The sequence below is a fragment of the Macrotis lagotis genome, chromosome 1 (genome assembly GCF_037893015.1).
Source record: "Macrotis lagotis isolate mMagLag1 chromosome 1, bilby.v1.9.chrom.fasta, whole genome shotgun sequence".
Taxonomy (NCBI): domain Eukaryota; kingdom Metazoa; phylum Chordata; class Mammalia; order Peramelemorphia; family Peramelidae; genus Macrotis; species Macrotis lagotis.
Genome location: NC_133658.1, coordinates 844004213 through 844017299, shown reverse-complemented (window position 1 = coordinate 844017299; position 13087 = coordinate 844004213). Strand labels below are relative to the sequence as shown.

Below are 13087 nucleotides of genomic sequence, written 5' to 3'. Positions count from 1 at the left end.
TCCTATCCAAAATATTCCTCCCTGCCACTAAAGGTTGTCTTCCCATATTAGAATGTAAGCTTCTTGAGGGCAGGGGCTCTTGCTTGTATCCATTTTTATTACTCCAGTGCTTAATATAATGCCTGGATTTAGTAAACAAGTAATAAATATTTTGATTCATTGATTCACTCATTATACACATTCTCATACAATTTTATAAATGAGGAAACTAAGGCAGAGAATGGAAGAGAATTGTTCAATATTACATGGCTAATCAGGGGTAAGAGTTAAAATTAGAATTCAGGTCTCCTGATTCCCAGTTGAGGGTTCTTTCTCATATAGCATGTGATGCTTTTGAATATAGAAGTAGGTAGGTGGGAATATTATTACCCAAGTAAAGGGAATCTGAAGGAAAGGAAAATGTAGATGAAAAGATTGCCCTGGGATGGGACCCTAGTGAAAGTTTCATCTTCCCCATGGACTCAGATCCCAGGTGGATCAACCCCAGGAGTACCCTGTCCCTTTGGTGCAATGATTTCACTGTATTCTTAGCTCCTACTCCTCTGTACTTTCCCTATTGATCTCTGACCCTGGTTCAAGGTTCACAAGCTAGACCAGCCTTTAGCTGACTTGGCATCTGTGTGTGTGTGTGTGTGTGTGTGTGTGTGTGTGTGTGTGTGTGTGTGTGTGGTAAAATGTGGGAGTGGAGGTAGGGAGAATTGAGAGTGGGAGTAAATGCAGAGGGTTGAGAATGTGGGAGTATGGAGAGTGTTGGGGTGAGTGTGGAATGGTGAGGAGTGTCAGAGAACTGATTTACCCATCTACTCCCTTCTATTTCTTTCTGCTAACAATAATACCTAATGTTTAGATAGTGCTTTAAATGTCACAAAACATTTTATTTACATTATCTCTTTTGGCCTTCTCAGTAATCCAATAAGGCTGGAATTATGGATGTTTTTAATCTCCTTTTTGTAAATGAAAGTTTGCATGTGAAGTGATGTGCTGAAGCTCAATGGAAATAAGCATTAGACATGGGATAAAGTCCAGGTCTTCCTGATTCCAAGAACAGCCCTTTAGGTCAGGGGTTCTTTATTTTTTGCGGGGGGTTGTAGGCAGTCTGGTAAAGCCTATAGTAGTCCTTAGAACACCTAGTAGTCAGTGTTTTAAGATTTGAAAAGCTCTTTTCAAATAACAGATAATTTGTCCTCAAAATAATCATAAGAAGCAAGTACTATTATTTTTCTCATTTTATAGACTAGGAAACTGGGGCAAATGAAAGTTAAATGATTTGCTCAACTAATTTGAGTGATTTACACAACTAATAAGTATCTGAGGTTGGATTTGAACTTGAGCTTTCTTGATTCTAGGTCCTGTGTCCCCTATCTCAGTTCTTAAAATTATGTTTATAACTTACATTTATAATTAAAGGGAATCCTACATTTCAATTAAATATCAGTGAAAATAAAGATGTAATTTGTTTCCCCCATTCAGGTTCATAGAACCTATAAAATCTATTCATGAACTACCTACTTTCTCCATGGATCTTGGGTTAAGAACTGGTGTTCTATACATTATACTACACTTTCTCACAATCCTTGGGGACTCTGACTTTTCCACTCTTCCTCTTTCTTTCCCTTCTCCCTTTCAGCCTGAACAACATGGGAATTTTTTCTAGAATATTTTTCTAAAGGAAATCTAGTCCAAACATTACTGAACATGATTTCTCTGTATCATACATTCAGTAAAGAGTCATGTGGCAATCAGTAAGAAATCATTAAGTGCTTATAACATATCCTGGTATTGTACTAAGTCCTGGGGATACAAAGAAAGGTAAGAATACTTCCTGGCTTCAAGGAGTTTCCAAAGAGAAAACAGTATGTAAATAAATTGTTTATATGAAATATGGTCAAAAATATTAAGCTTCCAGTAATTGCCAGACAATGAACAAAATGCTAGAGATACAAAAAGGGAAAAAAGATCGTCCCTACCCTCAAGGAGCTCACAATTTAATGGAGGAGAGAAGCAAACAAATATGCACATACAAGTTTTATATATATATATATATATATATATATATATATATATATATATGATAAATAGAAAATAATTAATAGAGAGAAGGCACTAGAATTAAGAGAGATTGGGAGAGGCTTCTTGTAGAAGATGGGATTTTAATTTAGATTTAAAGGAAGCCAGAGAAGTCAATAGGCAGAGGGAGAGGGCGATTGTATTCTAGCTATGGAGGGCAAGAGAAAATGCCTAGAGCAGAGATGGATTGTTTTGTTCAAGGAATAGCGTGTAGGTCAGTGTCACTGGATCAGAATATGGGTCATAGAATAAGGGATAAGAAGATTGAAAAGGTAGGAGGGACCTAGATTATGAAGGGCTCGTTTGTGTTTGATCCTGGAAGCAATAGGGAGCCACTGGAGTTTATAAGAGTGAGGGGTAAGAGGTGAGATATGGCCAGACCTCTGCTTTTTGAAATCACCATGCTGAGTAGAAAAGGGATTAGAGGAGAAAAATATAGGAAACACACTCCCATCAGCAAGCTATTACAATAGTCTAAATGTAATGTGATAAGGGTTGGTACCAGAATAGTGGCAGTGTTGGAAGACAGAAGGAGGCATATTCATTAGGGTGAAACTCATAGATCTATGTAACAGACTGAATATGGAGGAGTGAGAAATAGAAAGAACCTGAGAATGACAACTAGGTTGTAAGTCTGAGGAACTGGGGGGTAGGGGTGGGGAGGGATGATGTTGCCTTCTACTGTAATGTAAAAGTTAGGAAGTGGTGGTAGCGGTGGAGGATGGGTTTAGGGGTAAAAATGAATCCTATTTTGATGACTTTGTAATGATCAATGATCAATGATGCAATAATCATTTACAAGATGTCTATTGGGCCTCCAGTTCTAGATGTCTGAAAGACAATTGGAAATGCAAGATTGGAAATTAGTTGAGAGGTTAGGATAGACAGTTCTGAGAATCGTCAGCATTAAATAATTAAGTCCATGGGAACTGATGACATCACCAAGGGAAGTAAGTATTGAGGGAGAAGAGAGGAGGATCCAAGACAAGAACCCTGTGGGATGCCTGTTGTTAGAGGGCATGATCTAACTGAGAATCCAGTAAAGTAGATTTAAGAAGAAAGGATATGATAGATCCAAGAACTGGGAGAGAATGGTATCCTAAAAAGTTGGAGAAAGGAGAATATCATGGACAAGAGGGAGCCAGATGTCAAGGAACTAGGTAAAAGAGAAATCTCATTGGAGAGGGAAGAGGAGACTAAGGCCTTCTGCAGATGAAGTCCCTGAATTGGGTTTAAAGGAAACCTGGAAATCTGAGAGGCAAAGAGGACAAGATGGAGGGTTCCCCCTCCCCTGCATGTACCCCATGACTGCATTCCTAGGTATCAAGATGTGGGATATAGCTAGCACATTTGCCTGAAGTTCATTTGTGAAAGCTACCCATTCTACTTTTGTAATTTTCATTGGCATTCTAATAGCTTATATTTCTATCATATTTACAAAGTTCTTTCCTTATGATAATCTATAGGATAAATAGGGAAAAGGTTATCATCTTCATTTTCAGGTGGATAAAATTGAGGTGCAGAGAAGTTAAGGAATGTATCCAAGGTCATACAGCTAATAAATGTTCAAACTAATAAGTAAATCTAAGTCTTCTGACATCTCTTTTCATTATAACACTGCAACAAAAATTTTCCTTATATTAAAACTAAAATATTTTCTCAGTAAACTCCTCCCAATAGTCCTAGTCTTGCATTTTGGGGCCAAATAGACAAATTGCTCCTATCTTCTTTTTTTTATTTTTTAAAAATTTTATTTATGGCATTGGGATTAAGAGTGACTTGCCCAGGGTCATATAGGTAGGCAATTATTAAATGTCTGAGACTGGATTTGAACTCAGATCCTCCTGATTCCTGGGCCAGTGCTCTATCCACTGCACCACCTAGCTCCCCATAGATTCAAAGTATTTTGGGAATGTTTGTCTGCAACTATTCAAAACCATAGCTATGGGTCCTCACTGGTATATTTACTTTTATTGAACCAATCAGAATAGACACATTAGTTTAAAACAAAGGACATTTAGTAAAAAAACTTTGCCAATAAAAATTTCCCCTTTGCACATGGAGTACATTCTCCAACATCACCTAATGGGCACATACACAGAACATACACTTAGCAAGGGAACACAGATAAAGGCCACACATATGGAAAACAAATATGGCCAGGAAAAATGCAATTAGAAACATGTGTGCCAGAAATATATTTATCCAGGGTAGAAGAATTGGCACACTTTGGGATCATATATGGTCAGAATATGTCAAGTAGCACATACATGTTACCATGTTGCACTCTGATGGCTAACTACACTGTACTTCTAGTTTTTGATCTACTCTCTGCTACCATCTGCTACTCTTTAGCTTATTTAGGGCCATCTGCTGCTCCCTGCTACTATCTATTGTAAGCCTCTCCATGGCCAGGAAGGGCTAAAGCTTTTTTGAAAATACATATAGCTTTGGTCTCTGAGTCAGCCTACCCAATTAGGCAACCAGAAAACCCATCAGAATGTCCTAGGTTAAGATTACATTTATTATTTTTGAACACTCCTAGTGCCAATTACTGGTCTTTGTTCTAGTAATGTTTATGATGTCAGGTCAGAAAATTCCTTTAACTTCCGTTAAATCCCTTATGGTCACTTTGCCTTCTCCAAACCCAGGTTAGAGACTCTAACTAAAAAACTACATTGGAGTTTTATGAAAGCCAAGTCATTGAGATTCTCCACAGCTGCCTTGATCCATGCAAATAAACTCAGGGTCAAGGACTAATGGACCAGAGGAAGACGGCAAAAACATCTGTCCCTTTTTTATTCCATATTCCAGATTTCATTATACATGTCTGCCAGCAACAAAATCACATACAGGCTACTTCTTGGCCAACATAAACTTCACTGGTTTCCCTACATACATTTCACTCTTCACTCCTGATTTTCCTCTCTAGGGTCAATCAGAACTGCAGAACCCTTCTTCCCTATGATAATCCTTCAGATATTTGAAGATAGTTATCTCCTACCATTAAGTTGCTTCAATTTTGAGACTCTTCATCATCTTGGTGTCCCTCCTCTAGACACATTCAGTCTTTCTTAATAACATGTCAGATTGAATCAATGTCAAATTTTGTTTTTTTTTCTTCTATGTCACACTTTTGATTCCCTTTGCTTCCCCCCTAGATCTTTTTCAGACTTCTATATAGCTATGCCACCCCCATATTGTAATTGTGACATGAAATGCAAATACAGAACTTTATACTGAAAAAAATTTACTTAATCTTACTAGATTTGGCGTATTATTCTAATCTGTTTGAGAATGCTATCTCAGTCCTCCAACATATTGGCAAGCTTTTCTAGCTGCTTGGCATCTTCAGATTTGTTAAACTTGCCATAAGTCAGAGATTGTCATATATGGGTGGCATCTGACCTTGCAACCCTCCTGAGATGTGCCCATATAAAATAAGAACATAATTGGGAAACATTTAGCAAAATAAAGACAATAAAATATAGACAATATTATGTGGCTTTTCTAAGTCAATGTGGCCCATAAGGATCCTTACACATGGTTTAGTGCCCCTCCCTCCCCCTTTATATTTGAGTAAATCATTGAAGAAAGTCATTGGTATATGTGTGTAAACATGTGTGTTCACATACATATATGTTTATGTACATGTAAGTATGTCTGTATATTTATGCCTGTGTATATTTAACAAGATAGGACTAAGGATAGATTTTTGAGGCACTCTATTAGAGACCTTCCTATAGGCAGACCTAATACGTTAATGACTATTCTTTAAAATCATTTGATCAGTTCTGAATCTTCTCATCTATACTATCAGCTAATCTATTTCTCTCCATCTTGTTCACAAAAATTACAGGAAAAACCTGTCACTTAGACACCCCTTCCCTATTCCTATAAATTCACAAAGAGCTATTGTCTTATGCCTTAATCCTGTGACACCTGATATTTCTAAAACCTGTTGAGGAGGCTGGGTCCTTTTGCCAAGTACTTCTCTCTCCTCAGAGAAACACTAAAAATAAACCAATGGTTTCATTATTCAAAGAATATTCTGTACCTTCTGAGAGCATCTGAGATATCTTGATCTCTTAGGGTCAACCTATATACATCATTCTGCTGAGGGATTTATTGGAAAAATCAATTCAATGAAGGATTTGCTGGTGCCAGGTTAAATGTTCAGGGCAAGCATTTACATCTTGGAACTTAGTGAATATTATGAATTTGGGATTAATTTAATGTTTTATTGATTATCTGGACTTAAGAAAATGGAGAAAATATTAATAATAAAGATTAAACTTAAAAGTATGTTATGGGAGACAGCTAAGTGATCAAGTGCACAGAGAACTGACCCTGGAGTCAGGAGGACCTGAGCTCAAATTAGGCCTTAGACATTGATACTAGTTCGATGACTTTGGGCAAATCACTTAATCCCATTGTCTCTCAATAACCAAAAAAAAAAAAAGAATAAAAATAAAAATAAAAAAAGTGTATCAAGGATACTTATCTTGGAAAGTTGTTGAACATTTACTAGCACATCCCTGCCTGGAGTAGATCAACACCTTCTGGGTGGAAAAAAAAAGTCTGAAATCGGATCCTTGCTGTTTAATTGACAGAGCAACCTATTCTTCCTATTCCCCCCACCACCACCACCAAATGAAGGGGACATTTTCCGCACACTAAACCATAACAGCATTCTCAAACCTATACAATGTACCCAGGGAATGGGAACATCACTGGGGGTGGGAGATGGGGAGGGAAAGGAGAAATCACTGCAAGGAATTAGCTAGGCCCCTGTTTCCTGGTTCTGGTTCATTATTTACAGTGATGAAATCACTGATCTTGTCCTGGACTCGGGGAGGGTAGATTCAGGGGCACTGGTGGATGTGGGGGGAGGGTACAGGAGTGTCGTAATCTCATCTGCCCTATATATGGCTTCCAATGCTCCGAGTTCTCCACTGCCTTCTTTCATCTTCTGCAGGTGCCAGCATGACCAGGGTCCTAGGAAGATTGATGTTCCTAGGCCTGTGCTGGGCTTTGACACTGGCTCATCCCCTGTGAGTACAATCAGTCCAGGAAGTCAACCAGTCAGGGAGGGTACCGGGGGAGTGGGGGTCGTATTCTAGAGAGAAGGGTGGAACTACTTTTCCTAGAGGAAAGGGTGCAAGTGAAGTGTGAAGAGAAGGAATGGAGTTTGGGGAAGGAATATGGTTTAATTCAAGATCCCCGATCTCTCTCCAGGGTCCCCCAACTGCAGAGAGAAACTGAAGGCGGAAATGGAACAGAACTGCACCTAGATGAGATTGGTGAGGGCACTGTGTCTGTTTGTCTGCCCTCATCTCTCTCTTTCCAACTTTCTGTCTCTTCAGCCATCTGAATATCCATCTAGCTGTCTATTTACATATTACATATCTCTCTGTACTAGTTTTCATGCCTCCAATCTGCCTGTCCATACAAGTCTCTTTCGGTATACCTGTCTATTTATGTCTCTGTCTATCTAGGTTACTGTCTATCTGCTTACCTCCATTTCTCTCCCCATCTTGCTGTATTTCTACAAATCCTCCTGACTAATTTTGTCTCTCCTTCCTACTAGGCCGTTGTTCTGACGATTGGGGTTTTGATGCAGTAACCTTGGATCACTCTGGAAACATGGTTTTCTTCAAAGGTCTGGGCATCAGGACTGCAGGCATTTGGGGGCAAGATGTTAGGTGTGGATTAGAGATCAGAATGGTTAGGAAGTTTGATGTTGGTGTTTGCAGGTCAAAGATGAAACCATTTGATTGAAATAGATAGGTTTAAGGGTTAGAGATTGTGTTTGTGGGATAAAGATGAAGCTATTTGGGGATCAGAAATAAAACATTTAGGGTTCAGCTGTGTAGGAGTTTGAGGGCAGAGAGGAAGTGCTCAGGGGAAAAGAGGAGGGAATTTAGGGAATGGTGATCCAAACGTGGATGGGGCCTTTTTGTCCTGAGGATTGAACTATCCCAGGGTCTTATCTTGAGAAAAATCCCTTGAGGATAGATTCTATGACCCCTCTCTCACACCACTCTAAGGTGAATCTGTATGGAAGAATCACAATGGAACCCGAGAGCTGATCTCAGAAACTTGGCCAGAGGTTGAGGTCCCTGTGGACGCTGCCTTCCGTCTGCACCACAAGGCTAGACCTGAACTCCATGATGGTGTATATTTGATCAAGGTAGAGAAGGGGGGTGGGGCAGGAGGACCCTAGGGAATGGAACTAAGAGGGATAGAGGGATCAAAAAAGAAGCCTTTCTCTCCCTCAGGGTTGTATTAGCAGAACAGTGCCCTCGTGAAGAGGTGTGTGTGTGTGTGTGTGTGTGTGTGTGTGTATACCCATCTTTCTATGTGTGTGTCCCTGTGTGTATCTATGTCTGTGTATACACAGGAGAGGGCAAAGTTTGAGGATATATAGCCAGGCTGAGGGTATTTGTGTCTGTGTATATGTGTTAGGGTGATCGGGTCTGGGTGTACATTGCTGGGAAGCTGAAGTCTGGATACCCAAGATCCCTCCAGAAAGAATTCCCTGGAATCCCATCCCCACTGGATGCAACTATGGAATGTCATCCTGGGGAATGCTCAGAGGAGGGGATTCTCTTCTTCCAAGGTTGGTTTGGGGAATAGGATCTGATGACCACTGATGTGGGGGAGGGGTCTCAGGTTAGGGGATGCTTGTGTCAAGGAGTGATTTTCAGAGACTAGGAGGGGAACATTGATAGACAGAAGGAACAGTGTGCCCCTGACAGATTCTGGTGGCTGTATCTGACAGAGGTGATGGGGTTTGGTCCTGGCAGGTAATGGGACTTGGTTCTTGGACCTGAGCACCAAAGAGGTGAAGAAACGGCTGTGGCAAAACCTGAAATGCTCTTCAGCCCTACGCTGGCTTGGCCGCTATTATTGTTTCCAGGGTAGCAAATTTCAACGTTTTAACCCTGGGACAGGGGAGGTACCCCAGGGTTACCCCCGTGATATCCAAGATTACTTCATGAATTGCCCTGGAAGAGGTAAGAAGCCTACCCACCATGATTCCCCATGACCCCAGAATCCTTCCTGGCTCCCACACATCTAATTGCTAACTCCATGACTTATATGTTTTTTCTTGGCCCTTACATACTTTGACCTCTGTGACTTCATCTGGTCCTATTCTTCCTATGACCTTATCAGCTACCTTTCCTTGTCCTAGCCTCAGACCATCTTCCCCCACCTGCCCCCGTCCTTCATTCCACAGTTCCCAAGAAACTCCCAACAGCTGCCTTGGTCCTCAATCTGACCCCTGCACATGTGTGATCTCCTCCTTTGCTACTCAGGTCATGGACAAAGAAATGCATCTGTCATCCAGATTTGCAGCCCAGATTTCACATTCTCTGCTTTAGTTTCTGATGAGCATGGTGCCACATATGGCTTTAGAGGTGAGAAATAAACCCTGACTATGCAAGTCTCCCCCAGGAATTCTTTCACATCTCTGGGCCTCCTCCACTATTATTTGCATGGGTTCCAGAAATGCTCTCCTCCTAGGACTCGGTTTCCAAGGAGAAGGCCTGAGGAAGAGTTCCCTCCCTGGCTCCTAATTCCTGAGTTGATCCTCAGGTCAGCACAGGCCCTGGCTCCTGAATTTTCCTGACAGTTTATATTTCTTGTACCTTCAGGGACAACTCTGGGGAAGAATATCAGATCTACTTGCTATGGGCCCAGTAGGGGAGGTTGCTTACCACCTCAGTGACCACATAGAAACCTAGGGCACAGAATGAGGGCACAAAAGAACACTGCCTCTGGAGTCAGAAGACCTGGTTTTGAATCTTGCTTCATTCAAATATTTGTTATCTATCTGACTTTGGCAAGTCCTTTCAGTTTCTTCTTTTGGGTGGGGGGTGAGGAAAAGCAGGCAATCAAGATTAAGTAACTTAAAGCTAGTAAGTGTCTGAGGCCAGATGTGATCTCAGGTCCTCCTGACTTCAAGACCTGTGTTCTATCTACTGTGCTATCCCTCTTTTAGTTTCTTTAAGATCAGCATAACATTGGTAGGGATTGTATTTAAGGCCCTTCTATTGACAGTCTGATGTTTCAGAGGCCTGGTCCTTTCCTAGGCCAGGGCTCAGAATTTAGCTCGCCTATGTATAACTTTAGACAGAAAAAGACCAAATCATTTCATTATTTCCTATAGTATCAGTCTTGACCTTGAGTATGTGGATAAAAAAGATGTGGCTGCTGTAATATAACAATTCCTGCCGTTCAGTATTTTATTCCCAATTTGGCTTCTTATTGCTGTGTCAGAGAAGAATGAATCCTTTGCCTCAGTTTCCCCTAAATCAAGACACCAAATAAAATGTAAGATCAGGTAATCTAGAGTTGAAAGGGATCTGAGTGATCAAGTCCAATTCTCCCTGTTCCCCTCTCCTATTTTATAGATGAAGAAAATGAGGTACAGAGAAGTGAGGTAACCTTTCTAGGGTTATGTGGAGATGACACATAGGATCACAGATTTAAAGCTAAAAGGAATCTTAGAGACTATTCTAGGACAACCCTGTCATTTTTCAGAAAAGGAAACTGAGGTTCAGAAAATTTAAAGAATTTATTTAATTTCACATAGGCAAGTAAGTTGCAGAACCAAATTTTGAATCCAGTATTCATTTGGCTCCAAATTCACCCTTTACCCTTCACTGCTCTAATTAGCAAGGGTCCAGGGTCCTTCTCATAATACCATAGAAAATATCCTTTCTAGGTTATTGTCATCCTTTTCCACCAAGGAAGCAATTTCCTGCAAAGAAAGTCCAACTCTCAGCTCCCACCCCCCACTACTCCAGCCTGTCTTTTGAGAACCAAAGACCTGACTATGGTGCTTTCAAATTGAATTCCAAGTGATTTAAATGGACCAATCAGTCTGTTAAATTTTTCTTGGCTATAATATCCCTTAGGGCAGAGGTCAAAATGCCAAAACCTTTGTTTCCTCAGACCACAGGGAGGTTGGTAGTTAGAGACTGGAAGAGAATGTCTATGAACCTTTCTGCTACTGATACAAGGGGTAGAGCTAGGGAAAGTCTAGAGATGTACAGCTCCAGTATCATGGGATTTCAGAAGGCAAAACTAAGATTTCTTTCCATAGCATCTCCAATGAGTGCTTATTTAGCATCCATTTGAATAATTACAGTGATGGAAAACTCACTACCGCCTTAGCCTGCCTATTTCCTTTTGTTACTATTCCAGGGGACAGCAGTAGGAGCAATAGATGAAAACAGAGAAGAGGAAATTTTAAGTTTGAGGTTGGGAAGGTAGTATTTATGTAGGGCTTTAAAGTTTGCAAAGAGCTATGATGCTGTCTTATTTAATGCTTACAACTCCAGGGAATTGGTGTTGTTATTATTCACATTTTATAGATGAGAAAACTGAGGTAGATAGCAATTAAATGACTTTCCCTAGGTCACAAAATGAGTAAATGTGAGTTAAGATGAAAACTTAGGTCTTCCTTATTCCAAGTCCAGTGCTCTGATTGACTGTGAAGCAATCTAACAGATAGTCATCTAGCAGCAGGTGTGGGTTTTCTTTCAATAGAGGTTCTTGAGCAAGAGTTAGATGGGGAAGGAATCCTCCTGGAGGGGATTCTTATTTTGACATGCATTAGACTCGATGGTCTCTGAGATTCTGTCCTACTGCATCTAGGCAAATGTTTTTATCCATCCCCTTTTGTTCCCTGTATTCCTTGTATCCCCGTGATCTCTGCCTGTGTTCCTAGCATCCTCTTACACTCCCCTGTCATCTTGCCATTTGACTCCCCAACCTCATATTCCCTAGCCCTTATAGAAAGTATTGAAAATTCTTTTCTAATCTATATGTGCCTCTATCCATATCCAACACAGGGACAGTGTCTCTACTATGCCATGTCCTCTCATATAACTTGCTCATGATCTCACATGTCTCCTTTTGTGCCTATGGATATTCCCTCAAGGTTCCAGTTACTGGCGTCTGGACTCAAGCAGGGATGGCTGGCATAGTTGGCCCATTGCACATCACTGGCCACAGGGTCCCTCAAGTGTGGATGCTGCCTTCTCTTGGGAGAAAAAGCTCTATCTGATTGAGGTATTGACCAGAGGAAGGCAGAGGAAAAGAACTGAAGGACAAAGAGACATAAGGGAAGGGTCAGAGAGAAAGTCTGGGACCCATATCTGTAGCTGACTATATTACACCATTTTGTTGATGCCTATAGGGTACCCAGATCTACATCTTCCTGACTGATGGGGGCTACCGCCTGGTGAATGGGTATCCTCGGAAGTTGCAAAAGGAACTGGGAAGCCCCTTTGGGATCATCCTTGATTCTGTGGATGCTGCCTTCACCTGCCCTGGGTCATCACAGCTCTACATTATCTCTGGTGAGAGCCCAGAGAAGGCAGGGTGCTAGTGGGATATTTGTATTCTTTCAGGTTCTTTCAGACTGCCTCATATTCTCTGGGACTTTGTCAGAGTCTCATTGGTTACTCCGGGGTTTTCTTGAAGTCTGGCTGGGCCTGGGCTGTCCCAGATGGAATCTGGCTTCTCTAGAATGGAAGGGTCTTCTGGGGTTTTGCAGCTGCTATCTATGTTATGTTGATTTCTCCTGAACTGTGTTCCCCTGAACTGTAATGTCATCTCCTGGGTCCTCCTGGGATCCTCCATAGTTAGAAGGGTCTCCACGAGAGTTGATGAGTTATTTGCTCCCTTTCTTACAGGAAGACATATGTGGGAGCTTGACCTCAAACTTGGTGGACAGGACCCTTGGACACAGTTTTCGATTCCTCATAGCCATGTGGATGGGGCTTTGTGCAGACCTAATGAACTCTACTTGTTCAGTGGCCCCAGTGCATACCGTTACCGAGATGTTGAGGAACTCAGGACTGCCAAAACTTCCCCTCCACCCCAGAGTGTGGCCTCCAGCTTCCTGGGCTGCAGACACTGAGGACTTCCTAAATTTGAACACCTGGCCCACCTGGGATTCACCAAAAGAACTATGCCTTTACACAATAAAATCTAGAAACTA

At 41.2% G+C, this 13087-nt stretch overlaps 1 protein-coding gene across 1 annotated transcript; it reads left to right on the top strand.

Moving 5' to 3' along the window:
• Window positions 1–7012: 7012 nt before the first annotated feature.
• Window positions 7013–13087, top strand: HPX (hemopexin). Its single transcript, XM_074217447.1, has 10 exons — window positions 7013–7121; window positions 7306–7370; window positions 7658–7729; window positions 8118–8260; window positions 8536–8689; window positions 8877–9086; window positions 9390–9491; window positions 12023–12153; window positions 12281–12443; window positions 12780–13087. The coding sequence occupies exons 1-10, from the start codon at window positions 7054–7056 to the stop codon at window positions 13004–13006; spliced, it is 1335 nt and encodes a 444-aa protein (XP_074073548.1). The 5' UTR covers window positions 7013–7053; the 3' UTR covers window positions 13007–13087.

Coding starts and splice junctions, on each gene's coding strand:
- HPX (XM_074217447.1), top strand. CDS start 7,054: ATGACCAGGGTCCTAGGAAGATTGATGTTCCTAGGCCTGTGCTGGGCT. Junction 7,122..7,305: donor TTGACACTGGCTCATCCCCT/GTGAGTACAATC, acceptor ATCTCTCTCCAG/GGTCCCCCAACTGCAGAGAG. Junction 7,371..7,657: donor ACTGCACCTAGATGAGATTG/GTGAGGGCACTG, acceptor CCTTCCTACTAG/GCCGTTGTTCTGACGATTGG.